The 21,092-nt window shown below is 37.0% G+C and overlaps 1 protein-coding gene across 3 annotated transcripts in view; it reads right to left on the bottom strand.

Moving 5' to 3' along the window:
* The window catches only part of GRM5 (glutamate metabotropic receptor 5), a 243,967-nt gene that overhangs the window by 49,528 nt on the left and 173,347 nt on the right, over window positions 1-21,092 (bottom strand). For all 3 annotated transcript variants that reach the window (XM_031066016.1, XM_031066015.1, XM_031066017.1), the window contains 2 exons: window positions 12,290-12,525; window positions 308-554 (listed from right to left, as the gene is read on the bottom strand). In XM_031066016.1, the coding sequence (XP_030921876.1) occupies window positions 308-554; window positions 12,290-12,525 (483 nt within the window). The remainder of the gene's footprint in view (window positions 1-307; window positions 555-12,289; window positions 12,526-21,092) is intronic.

Raw genomic sequence — 21,092 nt, 5'->3', positions numbered from 1 at the left:
TGGACATGATCTACAAACATAAAGGTCTGATAATTTGTTTTCAATAATAATACTTTTAAATGGTACAGATGAAAATGCAAATTAATGCAGGAAGCTTTTGCACCTGAAAGCCCACATCTCTAACTTGAAATGCCATAAAAAATGCACATTAAAAAACCCCACAACCCTATTTTTGCAAAATAAGCACAGGAATCAGGAAATGTAAACTAGGAGTATGAGACCTTAACTCTGTTGCAAAGTCTGCACATACCTACTATGTGCTGTTATCATCTCTGCTACTAAACAGTTTGGCAAATGTCAACTTTACCTTCCTGGTGAGTCACCATTCTCATCAAATAAGATCATGTCCCCAGAGACCCCGGTAAAGTTAGTCTTCATGAGGGATTCCAGGAGTTTCCGACCATCTATGGGCTTCATGGCATCACAGAGGCCCACGTAGCCTGGGCACAAGGACAGCTGCATGTTGTGGAGCCCATAGGCCATGGAGTATATTGCATTGATTACAAAGCCCATCTTGGAGTCCTGAACATGCTGGGTCCTCAGAGTCATCTGGCCTGTCAGGGAACAAGCAGAGGGTTTAGTGAATAGGGCTGGGATACAGCCAGATCTTCAGACATCTGCTGGTGGCTTAATTTTTAACAGTGGGAAAGGTATTTTAAAAGTCTTAAATAGCTCATAAAAGATGTTTTTATTGGTACACATGCTGACCATGTTAGAATAAAAACGAAGAAAGGAAACGAAGAAAGAAAGAGGCTTTCTTTAAATATTGTATTATCCAAATGATATATTTCTCTCTGCAGCTCATCAGCTCACCTCACGTACGTTGGTTTTAATGTACTGCTTTTTCATGAGTATTTTTAAAACATGCACCTTGGACACTATAACCTAATATATTAGGGAACCCAGAAACTTCTCTCCATCTACAGAAATTTCTTCAAACCTTCAGAAATATTAGTTGAAGTATAAATGCTAATAAGAGGTTTATTCCCTAGAAACCTTATAAAAAAGTTCCACTTCTGGAAAATCAGTGAATTCTGCTGCCCAGAGAAGCTGCCAATGCCCCATCTGTGGCAGAGTTCAAGGCCAGGTTGGGTGGGGGCTCTCAGCAGCCTGGTTTGGTGGAAAGTGTTCTTAATTATGGCAGAGGAATTGGAACTACATTATCTTTAAGATCTCTTCCAAGCCATTCTACAATTCTATGAAAACACTTTTGTTTCAGAGACATGAAGCTAATCCTGTGCAAACAGAATGACCTAGGCACCATCCCTTTTCTGTAACAAAAGTTCCCCCCAATATTTCTTCTACGTCTCTTGCTCCTCTCTCTTTACCAAGTGAGGATAACAATGCAATACAGATGAATACATTAAAATATCTGTGAAGGGTTTGACAATGTGGGTTAGGCAATGACTCTGTTTAGACAGAATTGGTGAAAGTTTCTTTTTTTTGGCTTTCAAAACACGATGTTTGCATTTCTGTTCTTTATTTATGCTTCTGTAAAATGCACAGAAAAATAAAATTCAGCAGCACCTTGAATACCTTTATTTTTATAGCACACTGTTATTACTAACACAGATTTCCTCTGTTGACAGCACCAGGCAAACTAAGGAATGGTAGGCTGGAGATTTTCTTTCCAGCTGCACTCTGGACACAAGATCTTTAATACTGGGGAAGTGAGAAGAGTCAGAGATAAAACAACTGCATCAATGGTGCTGGATATTTGTCTGACACCTAGAAAGATTTGTCTCTGGAGGCAGGACAAAAAAAAAAGCTCTATTAGAACGTTTGCTCTGCTTTTATCAACCAAGCAGTGACCTTAGGAGCTAGGGAGTCCCTTGTGTGGGCAGCCCAGAGTAAAGGGAATGTAAATAACCTGTCCACTCCATGAGAGTCTACCTGCCACAGAGGCATTCGTGAGGGGCAGGGATGGTGCTCGCACCTGCCTATCTGAGCTGCAGAGGCAGCACAGTCTGAGATGTATTTTATGCCATGAGAAGATTGAGGCACAGACAATATTTTTCTTGAAAGAAATGAAGGCTAATATATGACTCTCAGGGTGGCACTCATGTAGTTTAACAATATCCATCCAGAAGACAAGAACCCATTCTGATGGGTAGGCACCTTCATTGGAAAAGGGTAAGAATCTCCAGCTGGTGATCAATTCTGCCATAAAGCAGCTATGACTGCATACAAGCACACCTTTTCAGTGGTGAACACTGACACCACCCCACTGTTCTAATCACTAAAATCTATTGCAGCACTGGAAACACCAGGAAGGGTAATAAAACATATAGTTTGAACTGAAAAACACTGTGTAGAGGTCAGAAAGTAAATGAGAGAGCTGAAAGATTACTTTCCCCCCTCTGTTTTATGTGGAAGCTGGCACCACCTTTTCCAGTCAACCTCAGGAGCAGTGATTATTAACATTTTGGAAGGCTAAACAATACAAACTTGAAGTATGTTAATGAAAAAAATAAACTTGGAAAAACACACAGTGCTGCTCATTTGTTCTGTTCTACCAAGGTATTTCTTTTCCCTAATTAAAAATAATAGGCATAAAACTGCAACAGTGGAGTACATGTAAAATCCATATTAATTGAAATTAAGGGGAAAATTGAACAAGCATATTACACTGCAATACATAAAACTTGTTTTAACCAATTATTCATCCACAAAATTAGCACCTTACACACCATGCAGTTAATTACAGTAGCCATTAGAATGAATCAGATTTGCATTGGCAATATTATTTATCATAAAACAATATTTCAGCTGCTTTATTGCATATGATTGCTTAAAAATCTAATAACTTGCTTCTTAATTCTTGCTTTCCACTGGGCTTTGTGCTTCAATTTTATGAAATTATTATTCTGATTTCTTTAAACATTGAACCTCATTCTGTTCACCTGATGATTTATAATGAGGCTGCTTAGCTCTTCCTAGAAGCTGCTGGCAATTGTCAATGGAGTTGTGAGGGATTTAGCTGCTCTGAGAATTTTAATATACTTCCTACAGCTGCAGAACACATTCACCTGAGAAGTTAATTGCCTCACTTGGCCATATAGGGACAAATTCAACCTGCCAAGGTCAGTTTATAGTACCACAAGATTCTGTATTTAAGGGAATATCACAAAAACTAGGACAAAATAATTTTTTTCTCTTTTTATTATATTATAATAAAGTCTTAAAAATGCCAGCATTAAAAAAACCCAATCAAAACCAAATCTAAAAGTTACTTTCCACTCATTTCACAAAGTATTTTGGCATGCCAAACTTGAAGCATATAAGTAACCCTTTCCCCAGTAACCCTAGCAGTGGTTTTAAGGTCAAATACACAGGCTAAAAGGTAGTCTCTCACTCAACAACAAGAACAAAAAAAGTAAAAATATTTTAAATCTATCTCTGCAACAATTATACTTTAGGTAGCCTTAAACACATTTTTCACTCAAGAGTTCTTGCATATTGCTCTTGCTGGAACTCTAGCACATGTTCTTGCCCTTATTACTCATCCATGAGTTCTGTCTTCACTCAAGAACCTTTCCTGACACAAGGTCATGACATGGAAAGGTGGCACAGATGAATTTAATGGGATGACAGTGTTTGGAATATATCAACCTATTTACGAATCCATGCTGAAGTTTTCAAAAGGGCACATAGGGGAATGGCTTTAAATGGAAAGAGGTGCGGTTTAGAGGAAGAAATTGAAGGTAGTAAGTCGTGGGAGCAAGTTGCCCAGATTAGCTGTGAGTGCTCCATCCCTGGATGTGTTCAAGCCAGGTTGGATGGGGCTTTGGTCTAGTGGAAAATGTCCCTGCCTGTGGCAGGGTAACTAAAACTACTTGATATTTATGGTCTTTCCAGTCCAAACCATTATATTCCATGATTCTATTGTATGATTAACTATATGGAGATGGCCCAGCACTAAACTCCTCATCCAAATTTGTTCTTTTCTGTTGTCAAGTCTCCAAAGCACACAAATATGTAGATGATGAAAAAGAAACATGTTCCTTCACTGAGAAAGTGATTCTAACTAGCAACGGTTCATTTCTTGGATCTATTTAGAAACAATTAGTGTACTTATGGGCAGTGATCCAAGAAAGCACTTATGGATGCTGTTAGTCCCTGTGCATGGTGAGACAGCTCTGGACTGCTTCCCATGCTCCAGAGCTACTCCAGCAGCTCCCAGAACTGGTGGTCCTGGCTACCAGACACTAATAAAATAGTTCTTCTAAGAATGATCCCCTTCTTCCAAATATAGAAAACAAACCAAACCAAACCTACGTCTTTGCAGCAAATTCTGAAAATTGGCTACTGTTTCTAGTACTGAGCATGAAATAAGCATTCTTTAATAGATTTCATTATTTTGCACATTTTTGATGTAAAACTTCATTCTTCTTTTCTTTTGCAGATTTTTACCCTCAAAGAAGATGAAATACAATTTTTTCTGCCAGCTTGTGATACTACAAAGCCTCATCAAGCAAGGATGTTAAAGAGTGCAAAATTATTATGGTTAATGTGCTATTTCTGCTTTTTAACTTTTCCAAAGATGACAATACTTTGCATTTTTTAAGAATTAATAAAGGGTAAAAGGAAGAGCAAAAATACTTTACATTCCAGGCAATCCCTCAAACCCTTATTTCATTCCCTCAGGAGAAATAGGAGAACAAAATATGGGACAAAATATGGGAGAATATTTTTTTCAAAGTGCAGAGCAATTTGCTTGCTTTGCAACGAGTTTAGCACTGAAATGAAGGGAAATTGTTAGTGTTTAATAATAATAATAATAATAATAATAATAATAATAATTTAAAAATTCTCAGTGATCAAAAGGCTGTCTATTACAAAGTCATAAGAGGCATTATGATGAAAACCACAGGCATATCCTCCAGCCTCCAATTATTTCATAATGTTCCTCCATGATCATATCACAATTTCGTTTCTATACCATTTCCATAAATATGCCATTAAAATATTCAGTGATTCTTTGTGATAAGTTTTGTTTCGAGGGACAAGAGGCTGATAGAAATGAGTTCTAGTTTTGCTGGCAAGTATGTCCCGCATTCACATTCTGCTCACCATACTTGAAATCCATCAACCAATGTGTTTTCCTTTTTCTTTCCTTTGCTTTAGTGAATTTCTTAAAAAAAAATCAGGACAACAGTAATCTTTCCAACAAAACCATGGTAGTGTCTGTCTTCTGCAGGATCTAGTGTGTGGCTTCTTATCTCTGTCAGCAGTTGTGCTCCTTGGGAACATATGTAACTTTCCCTGGATCTGTATGCTCTGGATGACCTGCCACCAAGTCAGTCATCCCAGAAACACACACTGAAGAAATGTGTGGTATCTTGAAACAGAGGAAAGGTTGTACATGAGAACCATATTGTTCATACCTAGTTAAATTGTCCTTGTTTAAAGATATAGAAAAAGACTGATTTTGCAACCTTTTCCAGAGTCTATTATCAGAGCTTTCTAGCAAAGCAATGTGAAATGATAAAGTAACTTTCAGTTCTGTATAGTTTGTAAGGTTCTGGGTGTATTTTTCTACTAAAAAATCAATTGCAGTATTTTTTTTTCCTATTTTAATTTATTACAGGCTCTTGGAGTGAAGAAAAGAGGCATTTTTTGCTCTGTGGGAAATTTCATGCAGTTCAAATGTCCTTTTTTGCTGGGAAATGTAATTTTGATGCTAAGGCAAAACACATAGCATAAAACTGAAACAATATGAAGGTAAATTAAAAGCTTGAATCAAAGTTTTTCAGTGTTACTGAGAAAAGAAAACAAATGACCCATTTTAATGTTGCTATGGAACATATTTGAAATTTGACAAGGAAGTACTTTCCAGTGTGATTCCCTCACCCAATGCTTTTCACCAGTTCTAACTCTCACTCTTCTTAAATGAAAGCTGGTATCAGCACTGTTACATTTTACATGCTGAGTAGCACCAAAATGCTGAGAATGACCGAGAGACAAAATTCAATGTATTGAAATCCAGAGATGACTTTGAAAAGCTTTTTTCCGAGTACTTAGTTGGCTTTGGTGTTTTACATCTATTTAAACCTGCACAGAAGCTGCTATCTCAGAGCGCTCACAAATCTGCTGAGAGCTGGACATTCAACCCTGGGTGCCCACAAAGCAGCGTCAGTCTGACTTCTCTTGTCAAGTTCAGTATGATCAGCAAAAAAGAGTATCAGCAACAGGTAGTCCTAGGAGAAGGTAAGTAAATGGATACCTATTTCTCCATATAATTTTCTTAACAGTACTATTCTTTCTCTACACAATTCAGTTTCTTTGGTCACAAATTGCAACAAAGCTCAACTGCTACAGGTGCAAAAGTACATTAAATGGTGGCATAAAACTCTCTGTACTTGCAAACGTGCTTATATGAAGTATTTTAATCTATATGGAAAGTTGAGCTGCTGAGAGAAAAGAATAGCCAGTTGAAACATCCAATATGAAACATATATAATCTGAATAAATTTAGTTATAAGTTAATTTTTAAGGCTAGAGAGACGTGATCCAGATAGCTCCCAAGGTTCAGAAAGGCAGAGAAAAGGAATTGCAATATAAGGAAGTCATATTAGGTTTATCATCATCATCACATACATCTAATATATTGAAGGAAGAAATCTGGGGACATAAAGGGAAGAAAAACCAAGTGCAGTTTAGTAGTCAGACTTTGGAGGAGCTTGATGAATTCTGTAACAACAATGAGAAGATTCAAGCTATTGAAGTGTTTGAGTTACAGATGTGTTAAATTCAGGATTAATTAATTTCAAAAATATAAACCAGAGCATATAGCAGTTTTTAGTGTCACACTGCTTCTTTCACTGAATCAAAAAAAATAGTGATATGTCTGTGTGGGCTCCTGGCTCAGATTATATCAGGCTGCTAGAAAATTCAGATCTGGATTTATGCCTTACAGCTGATTTGCCTTTGGAAATTTCTGGATCTGACCCACCATCACTGTAAAAGTAGTAATAACTGTGTTTGAGTTCCAGGTCTGAAATGTGGGGCATAAAAATGAGGACTGGACCATAATTTGGCTTGCCAGTGCCCAAGCATGAGTATCAAACTGAATGACACACAGGATTTATTCAGGGGAATTAAAATGCTTTCTACTTCACTGTTTAAAAACCAGAAATTAATTTTAACTTTTTTTCTGCTTTTATTTGTCATCTAAAATACAAGTATAGGAATGTTAAGTCTGAGGAATAGGATGTTTAAATGTGACATATTCCTTGAAATATGGAAAATACCTTTCTGTTCTGACAGCACTTGTGTTTTGTTGGCTGAGTTCTGATTAAACCAGTTTTGGCATTAGGGCCTACATTTAATCAAGAGATTTGGATGTTGCAGTGCAAAAGACTCGACAGTCATGTTTTATTCCTTCATTCTATCTGGAAACCCAAAAGGGACATTTGTTAAACCAAATTTCTGTTCATCTGAAACTTTCTGTGGACTTTCTGTGTGTCCCTTTGTACTCATTAAAAATAGCTGGAACTGGATGAGATTCAGCAAATGGGTAGGTATTTTTTGCACTTTCATTTTATGGGCACATTTGTACCTTTAGCAGAAAAACTTTTCTCGTATTTATCCCAAATTTCCCTAATCTCCCTTCCTGCAAATAAACTCATTTATTCTTAATCCTCTTCTAAATTTCTTGGAGATACATTGGTCATCCTTCTTTGATGAGAAATTTTACACCCTCAGGAAAAGCACTTTTATCTCAGAGAAGACACATGGTTAATTCATGAATGGAATTGGGGATTTTTGCACTCCTCTATGGTGCACTCAGAAAGCCCAGCAAATCACTGCCAATCTCCTTTTCCTGGGAGCTGTAACCAGGACATCTGTACATCACTGTGTGTTCTTCTTCCCTATAAACCCTGTCACCGGGTCCTTGCTCCCAGCCATGGCAGACATAAGCTGCTTTCCTCACTTTCAGTGGCCCCTATGTCTTGTTTGTGGGTGACCTTTGTCTGTGATGACCCAGCCTCTATAATTTCCCTTTGTTTTCTACTTCACTGCTTTGAACTGCAGTATTTAATGTCAGGACCCTGCTGTAAGTACCTGCACAAGTCACCTATCACCTCCCTCCAGATTCTTGTTCCTTCTGTTCCTTTACATGAAACTGCTATTTTTTTCTTAAGTCTGTAGCCTCTGCCAATCAAAGTAAGATACTGCAGATAATCAAAGTAAGACACTTCAGCAGTATCAGCCCCTATTTATTTACTCTTTATTGTCTATGACTTAAATCACAGATACTTGGGATGTGTATTCTAGTATTGCTCTGTGTTTGAGCATCACCATAAATAATGCTGTTCCATCCATGCCTCCAGCTTTTGCACAGCATGGGAAAAATAATATCACTTAACAATGCAGGCAAAATAAATAATTTAAAAGACTGGTAAGTGTAATAAATAGGCTTCTGCTCCTGGTGACTTTGAGGACTTGCCTTTTTCCAGTACTGTCCATTGAGCCAGAGGTTCGCCACATAATTATGTTGGGTTTTGTTTCTGCTTGGTGTTAAGATGCATTTTTTAAAACACCCTCACCAGGATGAAAAGGTACTAGGAATTCTGTCTGAAAGAAAGCAATTGCATAAATGTCTCATCTTCAAAGGTCTAAAGGCAATCAATACCAAGGGATTAGATTAGCCTTTTGAGACCTGAAGCTGGTCACTGAGTGGAGTGAGTTACTCATATGGATCAGCTAGCACACCTATTTATGAACTTCTTTGAATTATGGTCTTAGATATTAAAAAAATCTCTGACTGGTGCTAGAGGTGAAACCAACCACGAATCTTGTAAAATCCCCAGTGTTTGGAGGCCATTAAATGTCTCCTCTTACACATGCATTTTAAATTCTTTGTTCTGACTCTTGTTCTTCAGAGGTGGCTTGTAGCAGCTTTCCTGTGTCATGGAACTGATTACACTGAAAATCAAGTCAGATAAGTCTGTGAACTTCTCACTTTCTGTAGTGCTCCAGCTGGGCAGAAAATCAATGTTCTTAGCAGCGACAGCAGTGACACACATTTGGATTAGGAAAGTATGTTCTAATCTGCAAATGAAAAATGAGCTGGATGCTGAAATTTTCATCTCAGTATGAACTAAGCCTATGTGTAGGAATGGAAACTTTTTAGTCCTTAATAGAAATGAATGGAAAAATAAACCTTTATTGTTTTTTGGATTATCTTTGTTCAGCTGATTTCATAATTTGATTATACATGTCATGCTGAATCATGTATTAATTAATAACAATACCTTCCCTTAAAATGTCTATGAATATTTTATGTTAAAAAGTGAGAAAAATACTCACAAGTCACTGGAGATGGTTACAGTTGTTTATGGTATCATGTATTTTCTGTCATAGGGATAAATGTAGCCTAATATTCTACTAGTCAGGATTCATCAAAGCAAATGAAGAGATTCTAACAGCTAAATTCATGGCTGATACATAGGTGAAGTCAGTTATTACTGAGATTTCAGTCATATCTTCCTGTGTTTATTTTCTTATTGAATAAACTTGACTATACTGTTAACCATTCTTTATGTTTTTGTGACAACACAACTGGATTACAGAGAACAATTAATTTTGTTTCCCACTAATATAATGGTTACTGCCTTTTATATAGACATATTCATTTAATAATGACTTTGTATATTAACATCAGCTCTAAGCTTATCTTTTTATCTTTATTCAAAGAAGTAAAGAATTGCTTGACTTTTGATGTAAAAAATAGGTTTTGACTTCTCTTTAGCACTTCTCAATGAACTTAATCTCATTAATTGTAATCATATGAAACACCTGTAGCCTAATTTTTTAGTGTGTTTGGGGTTTTTAATATTTTTTTTGAATGCAGCTTCTGGAGAACACCATATATTTAGTTAAATAAAATAAAGACATAGTCCTGTTTTCTTACCTGGTGAAATCAGAACCAAAACTAATTCCTCATCATGCAGAAACTCTTAGGAGAGTCTGTGAAACATTTATGACCACTGAGGGCAAGTATCATATTTACAATTGTGAAGTCTGAACTGAAGGAATTTAGGACTCACAACTTTGACTGTTCAAAATAAATAAATAGTAATATAGGAATTGAAAAGACATAATTTTCAAATTTGTATGGGTGATAGGAAATGAGGCAGAAACAACAACTACCGTGCCAATTTCAAATATTCATGGTAATTTTGATCTTAAAGTCACAGCATCAAATGTCTCATTCTTGTAATTCTCAGTGAATACATTTATGTCTTCCTTGCTGGTTAATCCACAGGAAAATCTACAACTACAATTAACATTTTTGCCCTACAGCAACAAGAGAGAATTAAGGCTTTTTAAATCTGGTTTTAATAATTTTACTGTATGCATCATGGTCCACCTCATGCCATGTTTTATTAAAATAAAACTGAAGAAAAGGAAATTAGAGCTATCTATTTGGAAAAAAACCCCGTCTTTTCTATTCATGATTTTCAAATCAGAAGATTTGGATTTTTGCACCTTTTTTTGTGTCTTTGACATTCCTAAGTTTTAGGAACCGATTGAGCTGTGGTTCTTTGTGGGAAAGCTTCCAGCCATGAGTGCTATTCACACCAAACAATTCATGCTTAATGATTGTCTTATGTCCATGACTGGTGAATTCATGTATAAAATAATTTCTCCCTGCACCCCCATGATAATTTTTCTGTGGTGGTGAATTTTATTTTAGGTGCTATAAAAGACTCTTTAGGCACTTACATTTCATAGTTCCCAATCTTTCACATAAAATATAAATTAGATTCTCACATTGTTGGTAAAAGGTAAGTTAAAAAAGAAACAACAAAAAAAGTCAAATTGAAATGTTTTTTACCCGGCACACTGATGGAAACCAGGTATTTATTACCCTGAATCCATCTATGTCCACTGCATTGACATCTCAGGAAACAGGTCTATATTATCATGGGGAAATCAATGAAGTTTGCTGCTCAATATGCAGCAGCTGTCAATAGTGCAAATAAAACCTGTCTCAAAATGTGTTGGAAGGGTAACAGAACAAAAATAATGGGGAAAAGTGAGTAGAGTGTGGAAGGTGTACACTGAGATTTTGGAATTCCTAGATTCAATTTACGTCTCACTCACAAACTTCCGCTGAGACCTTGTCCAAATCAAAAGAAAGACTTTAAGATCATTAAGTGGAATTTAGGTAGGAGTTTGTGTTGTGTAAATCCAAGACTCTGATCCTTTAAGATATTTCTTGGTCTCATGGGTGTGTGAAGATATTCACATTTTTACAGGGGAAGAACCCTTGGGGTTTACAGCTGTGGTTGGATGAATGCCCAGCACAGCACCACATTATCCCCAACACTGCCAGAATACCAGAATACTAATACAATGGTATTAATGACTTCTCAAGCATCAGAAATAGTTAAAAATTTGCCCAGAGAAATACAGAGAAGGAGAAGGGGCTTGTGAAACAGTCCTCCTAGCCTCAAAGGAAGGACTCTGAACCCAACCAAAGGACCCTTTCCAGATAGTCCGGGGTCTTCTCGTTGAGGTACTGAGTCACTGGTTCCTGCTGTGTCTCTTCCATTTGACTGGTGCCAGAGGGCTCCATACTCTTTGGAATGCAAGACATGGGTGACAGTTCACAGCCTAGACAACACTAATACTGCTTGGCATCTCATGAAATAAAGAGCAATTAACAGAAGTAATAAATTTAAAAAAACACCCCTACAAAACCCCAGAAAAATGTACCACATCTCTCTGTAGTGCACAAATGACAATATGTGGGAGTTTTTGCTAAAATTAGTACAATTGAATGAAAATAATCAGCTCTAAATGGCATATCCTGAAATGACCCATGGCTGAAAGAAAACCTAATGACTCCTTTCAAATCACCTTTTTTCTGAAGTTCATAAATACTCATCGCTGCCATAAGGACTTCAGATACCTTTTAGTATGTTAGCCCTATTATTGCTTTTGTGAGCCAAAGCAATATGATCAACGTTTTTTTCTGAAAAGGTAGATTTAACTTTGTGTTGTAGCATTTTTGAAATTGTTTTTACATGCCTATGGAGGTGGAATAGCATCAAGTTTTTCAAATACAGAGACCAGTTGGGTACTGAAGCTCTATCTGTTTCTTTGGAAATCTGAACATTTAAAATTGTGGTTTTTATAACTTTGAAAACCCCAAGCATTGCAATTACAGCTTCTTTTCCTTCCAATCTGACTCACTGTTTCACCAGACCATGCTGCATCAGACCAGACCTTCATTCACATTTTTTTGCTCAGCAGAAGCAATAAATTCACTTACTTGTGCAAGTCTTGTTGTATTTAGGGTTCTCTTGGGGAAACCCTTCCAAGCGGCACTGGAACCTGTGCTGCCAAAATTCCTGAAACCATGGATTCCGATGGTTGGTTTCTGGCCGGAGCTGTAGGTAGTAATCATCAAACCATTTCACGTCTGGGGACTGCAGCTTGATCGTTATCCCACCGACAGCTTCGTTCTGGTATCCTTCTGTCACGTCATATCTGTCTGCCCAGCCGTCACTACAGGGGGAAAGGAAAAGGGCACCACATTGACCTCTCAAAGGAGTAAGAAAAGAGCTTCCTTAGCATTGAAAATCAGAGCCTAAGAGCACACACACTAGCAGATGTGGTTCTGACCAGAGTCTTGTAAAGCACCTGTAATTCTTCCAGAGGAAGAATTCAGTGTTTTACTTACATTTGCTTGACATCAGCACCTTCTACTTAAATTATCTATTCCACATCCTCCACGCAGGGTAATTGAAACAATGTTAAAAGTCACAGATCCCGAAATCTGCTGTGTATAAGTGTATCTCTGCATCAATTAACCTCATTGAGAGGAGAAAACCTTGGGTTCGGTGTTTCCCTGACACAGGGTTGATACTACTCTTATCTGAGAGGATGTGACTTTGAGGACAGGACCTCTCACTGTGCAAAGGGCAGGACTGTGCTGCAGACCATGTCCCTACTTCTTGAGGAAGCACAGCACAAGGAGCCAGACGCAAGTCTTGAATGGGCTGGCACTGCTCAAGTAGAAACACCAGCACAGAGACAACATGGCATTGCATCTGAAGCAATTAATCCTCTCTGCAGACATGGCTAATGAAGCTGGGCAGAGCATTATGCAGATCCAGGTGTTGCTCCTATTTCTTTGTTGCTCGTGGCTGGAGCTTTATGGAGTTGTATGATACTGTGCTGCACACAGAATTTTAATCTCCTTCTGTTAACCTTTCAGCTTGCAACACGCAAACCACAAGGAGACAGAAGCAGCTGAAAACCCCACTCAAATGAAATGCCACAAATGTTCAGGATAATTTCCCTCTCCCCATTTTCACAATGGATTTTCCTGGAATACTGCCATTTATGAAGTTTCACTCAGCCCTAAAAGTGTACATATCTCATTAGAACATTTCAGATTTCTTCTCTTTTATCATGAACATGATATTTCAGTTTTTCAGAGGTCAGAGACTTGGAGAAGAATCTCAGATTAGCATTTGTCCCTCCTCTAAAAAGTCACTGATGTTAACTGTAGAGAGTACCTTTAAATCCTAAAAGCTGAGTAATTGAAGAATGAAAAATAAGCTCAACTTTTCTTATTTTAAATCTTCATGATTTGTTTAAAGCTAGCCCTTCTGTAAGTCAGTCATACTTTAAGTCATGTAGGTGACCTTTATGTGTGTGGATCTGTTCTCTTTTGATCATTCACTGCCTGTCTTAAACTTTTCTTCTGCACTGTAGAGCAGGCAGGAATCCTGCTGCAGACACCTGGTCCCCAATGCATTTCTTATGCTGTGCATTCAGCTGTCCTCACACAGAGCAAACACACCCTCAGAGAGTGACTCTTGCACAAAACACCATTTCAGCAGAGCCTGGACTCTTGACTGTGTCTTCCTAGCACAGCTGCAATGTCAGTAAATAGCAGCTTCACCAGGGGGAAAATCATATCCAGTGTCTGGAATCAAAATGAAAGAACCATTAAACATGCTTCAGATTTCAAATGCACTGATTTACTCAGAACAGAAGAGGAAAATATGCATTCACAAAAGGAGAAAGATGAGTGTTGCTGTTTAGCTTGAGTATAACACTTGGAAAATTTACCTTCCAGCTTAGGGATTAACACAGGTGTTAATGCTCCCAACTGCACTCAAGAGGCTCAGTCTGACAAACAGCCCCCGCTTCCACCAGGAATGTTTACTGGACAGAGTTAAAACCCATTAGGGGTTGTTTTGTGACAAAAGCCACAGAAGGTGTTTTAAATTTATGACTGATTTAACCTTTCCTTTAAAAGATTCATCTTGTTCTTTGGCAAGTTTTTAAAGCAGTTTTATCCACCCTCATGAAACCTGACAAGTTTTTTAATGCAGGAAGTAATAGGCTTTGTAGTGTGGGATTTTTTTTCTTAAACTGGGTAGAATTTGAAAGAATTAAAGCCATGCTGTCAGTATCCCAGCTTTATGAGTTCTCATTAAAACAAACAAACAAACAAACAAACCAAACCCCCAAAAAACCCAGAAAAAACCCTGCTGTCTTGTAATTGATTTCCCTAATAATTTTCAAAGGAGTAGATTTGTAGATCTAACGCAGGAGGGTGCTCTAAAATTTACAGAATTACTTTATGATTAGCTATCCCTCTAAGAAGATTTGCAACAGAGATACCATTTTATACCTTTAAATTATTAAAAAATATGGAGATGACAACTTTTTAATGACAATTACATAACCCTCCTTCACAACTTTTCTGCAGGAGAGCTTCATAATTCAACAGAGCTGCTTCTCATTCAAATAAGTATTTCAGCTTAGCTTCTTGAATGAAAGGTGTTTAGTAATATTCTATAAAACCTACCCAAAGTACATTTTGTACAGACAACAATGTAGAGATAGCAAAGCCTCAGATGGACAATGTGGAAAAGCAAATGTTAAACTACTATTCCAAATTGGTGAAAGTGGAGTATTCTATAGGATAGAATGACTATTCAAAAATCTAGTTGTTCGTTTCAGAGGTGAAGGGTGAACCAAAAAGTGAAATGATCTAGAAAACAGGCTTGATTGAATTAGCTGAAGATTTATAGCCTAAAGAACCAAACACAATACTAGGGAAGACACGTTCTATTTGTCTTCAGGTACATCAAAAGCATCAGCTAAAAGATCACAAGTTGTTTATCGTATCGAAATAAGCATCCAGGATTTAAACTGAAAAGAGAATGACTCAGACACCAGGAAATTTTCCTCACAGCAAAGAGAGTGAAGAACTAGAATAGCTTGAAGTGAAGACTCTTAGGGGTGTCAGAGAGCAAGACAGACAAGCATCCATCTGATAGAAATGTCCCTGCCTTGGTGAAGGGATGGCAGTAGGCTGACTTCTTGACATCCACTCCGCATTAGTAGTTTTTGAGATTTGACATAGGTCTGGGAATGATGATCCCGTAAAACCCAGCAGGTTAGACAAAAAATTCAGAGAAATTTAAAACAATAACTCTCCTTCACAGCTCCCCCAGCTTCTTGTAGTGTTTTGCCTTAGTTATTTTTTCATTATTGTATTTTTTTCTCTCTCTGTAGTTGCTATGGGAAGCAACAAGGAAGACAAGTTTATTTAGGCTAAATGATGTGTTAAGCTATACACACAGCTAATTCAAATGACGCAGTCAGGGTAGGCAGGAGTGTACACTGGGTTAAAATAACTCTTAATGAAAATGAAACTGTTTTATCTCTCTTTTGTTGGGTGAAAGGAAGGTTTGTATATCTAATCCCCAAATAACACTGTCTCAGTATAATTAAGATAATCCTTTGAGGTTTTAAAACAGAAAAGAAATTCTACATTCCCTAATTTAGACTTTTTGGTCGACAGTCTGAAGTAAACACAGGTCTGGCAGTTTAAGGCCACTTTCTCAGTTTTGAATATCCACAACACCAATTCTGTAATATTGGCCCTATATGTAAGACTTGTGACTTCCATAGCCCAAATGACCTTTGTCATGGGAAATGAAACTCCAAAACCAGTGAGCCAATGATAAGGTATCATATTTGAACAACTACAAAATGATTTGCCCAAACTGACATGCCTACACACTAAATAGACACAGATTTAATTTTTACATATTACAAGTCTTTTATACTTGTTTAAGCCATTTCTTAAATCTCCATTATAGGGTTTATAATATTGATTTCAGTGAAAGTTTTCAGATTCTTGAGAAGCCTTTCAAGGAAGTGGGGAAATTCTGCCACTTTTTAGGGACAGCTGGACTAAAAAAGTTTCAAACTGGAAAATCCAATGCTGATAAAGAGATTAAATAAATATTATAATTGACTATTTTTCCATTCAGTACCACAATATCCTTCAAGGACAATTTCAGATTTAAGTACTCCTGAACAATGCCAGTGCCTGTTGTGGTTTTGTTTCATTCCATGCAGTATCTTGGCAGAGTTGGAACTTTGCTGTTCTGGGAATCGAATTATGGAAAACAATATACAACCTTTGATTTGAAGACCATTAACTGTAGTCTGCTTCAAAATTTAGCAAGAGCATATGCTGGATAATACAAGAGGGGCAGAACAAAGAGGTACACTGTGCAAATTGACAGTCCATGAAACTACTGCAACCCTTTTCAGTCACTATTTTGTGAATATTTGACAATCAACTCCTTTTAGATTCATTGTACTAATAAATTAAGCAACAGTGAGTTGCAAATATGATTTTTTTGACTATTGGAGATATTTTTGTTACCTGCTCACTTTACAAAAAAAAGGTTATTGATAAGCTATCAAGGTATCAGGTATATACTATCAAGACCTATCAGGTATTATTAGGAATATGCTATCAAGATATAAAGATTTTTTGGGAACTAACTAACTAACTAGGATGGTGGAGTTTTCTGCTCTAGGCTGCTGCCCGTGCAGGGTGGGAGAAGGTAGCAGGGAGAGGTCTAATGCTAAGCCAGCTACATCTGCAATCTGGTGGATGTCCAGGACACCAGCTGGAAATGATGTTCCCGCAGAAGCTCCTCCCCATGCTACCTTGTGCCCTGTCTTTTTACAGCAGTTCTTTAGAGCATAGAAAGCTGCAGAGATGTTTCATGGTTTGGTCCATTAAGTGATTCACTAGCCTGAAAGAAAATTTCCAGCTCTTGGCTCTGGACAAATTATGATCAGTAAAACGTTATGAGTTAGTACCAGTGAGCTGGCAAACATAGCTTTAGGATTCCTGTGAAAATCACCTGGAAAATTCAGCACACATTCTAAACGTCTATTTCTAAGATTAGACAAAATAATAAGAAATACAGGTGTACAACAAAAATAGACTACCTTTTGCAAATTCTTCCACTTATTTTCTATGTTGAAAATGCAGCAGGGTCTTGGAAACAGTTGAGCTGATTTCTTTTTCTCTGAAGTCCCTTTCAAGCTATAGCTAACATTATTACAGTTAATGAGTGCATTCATTAGGCTGTAGACTGGTGTCTTTTTTGTTATGCAAAAATCTGTTTGTAGGCAGGCCACATAATAATGATGGAAACTGCTGTTCTGCCCACATCTATAATCGCACTCCTGCCAAAAATCTGACCGATAGCACTTGAAAATATATTTCTCCACCTGCGTAGAAGTTTTTGTCTAAATGGCTTTAAAATTAATTTCACTGTATTTCTCTGCTCTTCCAAAGTTTGTTTCCGTATATTTTAAAAGCTCTAAAAGGATTAAAGAGTCCTCACATGCTTTTCAAAGCACTACGGGTTTTGCAAAGGTAATTTTTTTTTGTTAATACTGAGGGAAGGATGGCATTGCTTTTGCTGAGCAGCTGTAAACTGATGCATTTAGATGAGCTCATTTTATAATAAATGTGCACGCAATGAATTCTTGTTTTGCTGCCTGGCTTTTTTTAGATTGCAGTTACTAAATTTTTTTTCCTTCCTTTTCATGCATATTATAAAAATAAATAAATTTAGGGGAATTCAAAGGAAAGAAATTACTAGATTATTTTTAGGCAGTTTGGCCCACAGTTTTCTACAATGTGATAGCTAGAAGTAACTATGCAGTGAATTTGGCCAATACCTTACACAGGGGATTACTGGTACTAATTACTTGCTGAGTATCCAAACTTCCCCAAGCTGAGAGAGGTTGTGATGGCAACTTGAGGGATGGTAGCCTATAGCAACATCTAATTTGCATGAAAAAAGAGACTTTTGCAGCTGTGTTCATCTGAAGTTCAGAGCTGCAAAGTAATTCAGCCTGACTGTATTAGGGTGCACAAAAAAAATACACTTTCCAATGTGTGATTCCTATTTCTTTACACTTTCCAGGTGTCAAAGCTGACCATTTTAACTGAGGTTATATCTATACATATAAATCACATGAGATGCCCCCTAAATTGAGGGGAAATTTGCCTGAAACTCCTGAAAACACCAAGAGCACTCAAATTGTGCGGTATGCTCTCTTGATTCTCAAATAATTCTTTCATGAGGAGAAGGAAAATATTTGACATATTTCCAAGAAGAAAGGCATTTTGGATGGCTAGACAATTTGATTTTCTTGGGATTAAATGCAAGGTTGTGCTACAATGGAAGTCCCTTTCTTTTTTGCTATGTTCACTCTAGATCAATTATTTGTAAAGGTTTTGATATTTGTCCAGACTAATTAAACTCAGTTTTATCCAACTTTCCTCTGATGAGCTGATTTCTAAATTTGCTGTCATTCAGAGTGTCATTTTTCCTGAAGTGCCCAGCTGGTCCTTGTTTCTACAGACTCAGTGCTACCTGGGGATGGTCTGATAATGCTGACAGTGTCATGGACGTGACTTGGGTGCTGCTGTCAGTGAGAATCAAAATGAGAGCTCTGTGGGCTAAAGATGAGAGGGCAGGGATGGAGTGTCTTCTTGTGATCTGAATAGACATAGGGATGTCCTATCCCAAGCTAATGCTTGCTCACATTCCACAGAGGCAGCTCCCACGCTGTGTCCAGTCTCCTGCCTATAATTACCAGGAGAAACTGATAAGCCTTTAATAAGGGACAGGGAGGGAGGAGAAAGCAAACTTTTCATGACATGTTGTAAAAATAGTAGTGGGAAGCGCTTTTCTTCAGATTTTGCATTAGATAAGGATGGTTAAAAGAGAGTAAAACCAAATGAAGGAGTGTGCCCTGTAGGAAAACCTAAAATTGCTTTGGGAACTGGCCATCAGACATCAGAACTGCTTCCATCACTGTTTTCTTACAGGGTAAAATGATTACTTCATATCCTTGAAGTGTATTTTCCAAATATGGCAGCAGCTTTTCTTTTCAACAATGTTAATGCTGTTGAGTCATATCTAAAATTCACTCTAAGCTCCTCAAATCGTAAACCTCTCCTAGTGACAGCCTAAAAGTCACCACTTACATAATGTCAGCAACAGCAGAAAGAAAGGAAAGGAAAAAGAATGGTTCATGTCTAAAGCACTTCAATTTCATATGTATTTTTACTGTGAAAATACTGATTTTTACCTCCTCCAGAATCCCAAGCTTCAGAATAACTTCAGGGCACTAGAAAGTAGTATCCATTGCTATATTATGTAATCTACAAGGTATATAAACAAATAACAAAAAAAGTCATGAACAGAAATCAGGGCTTGGCAGAAATGATAAGCAAATACCTACTGTCTTGAAATGCTGTCACAAAGCTGTTTTCTACACATCCCATGCCCCTGGAATGGAAACATCTCTGGGATGACCTTAAATGCCGTAAGATCCTCAGTTTGTTCTGCTGCAGAGCAGATATATAAACCAGGGCTGCATTTCTATTCATGATTGCTTCCATTGATTCAGAGGCTTTTGCATTACATCAAGTCCACCAGGACTATTCTACAGTCCTATAAAGCCTATTTTGAATCAGAGTTATCTTATGATAGTAATTTACTGAGGCTGCCAGTGATGGAATGATTCCCCATTAGACATCCAACCACTACTTTTAGGGACATGCAACAACAATCTTTAAGATAAATTCAAACATAGGCATATGAATGAACAGATAACTGTGAACACCTTACTACTTTAAAATATTTCAGAAATGGGGAAAAATGGTTTAAGTGAAGCCATTTACTTATTTGACAGAAAATGTAACACATCTAATCATATGATTTAGATATGCATACATATATATTTTTTCCTACGAGTATATATTTACAGGATTTTCATCCTGAAAAGAAGCAAGCAATAATCAGAATGCAATAAACTCTCATGTCTGTGCACCAGCTATTAAGTGTTTTTTTTAACATTTAACAGTTCATTTAACAGTTACTAAACTATACTATGAAATATAATTCAAAACAACACTTGAGATGTTACCTCTTGTTGTTGCAGAATAACACTTTTCATAATAAATAATATACTTAATGTATAAACAAGGAACAGTATGATTAGTATAAACTAATATATCTAGGTATTTTATAGAGAAGTAGACATTAAACAAAAATGAGTTTAAAAGTTAGCCAACACAAAATAAAATTTAAAGAAACATAAGTATATCTCATATTTCAGTAGCTGCTCCTAATAGCAATGCCTATGTTAACACTATACATTACTATTTTGGGGAGAATTTGTTTGTGAATAATCAGAAACTTTAGGATGAACCTTTGAACATGGAACAGAAAGGTAAGGATGGTATGTTAACAATATTATTTAGAACCTTTTGTAAAGGTTCTAAATAATATTGTTAACATACCATCCTTACCTGTTCCTGTGTACCTAAGAAGGTTGCACTGGTGTAATAGTATAGAGGTAAGCAGAATATTACTTTCTAAAAATTCTTCTATCTCCAGACTTTGGTGTGTACTCTAGTAGATATAGAGGGGCTAATATAAAATTTCTAGTTGAACAACACATAGCAAATTCTGCATGTGCAAGAATTTAAGGTTTTAAAATGACAAATGTTATGTAGGATTTTTTCAGAGAAAGTCTTTTCAAGCCCATAAATGCAATAATTAGCACACAGTTAATAAAAATACAAATAAAATAATATTCACAGTCTCCCAGACAGTTAGTAATTTCAATAATTTTTTTAATATCCTGTCCAGCAAATGGAGGCAAATATGGCAAAGGAAACCAAGCTAGACCTAGAATAATGATACAAGCAG

The sequence above is a fragment of the Geospiza fortis genome, unplaced genomic scaffold, assembly GCF_000277835.1.
Source record: "Geospiza fortis unplaced genomic scaffold, GeoFor_1.0 scaffold16, whole genome shotgun sequence".
NCBI classification, from domain to species: Eukaryota; Metazoa; Chordata; class Aves; order Passeriformes; family Thraupidae; genus Geospiza; species Geospiza fortis.
The sequence above is the reverse complement of the archived record's forward strand: the minus strand, read 5'-3'. Positions and strand labels throughout refer to the sequence as shown.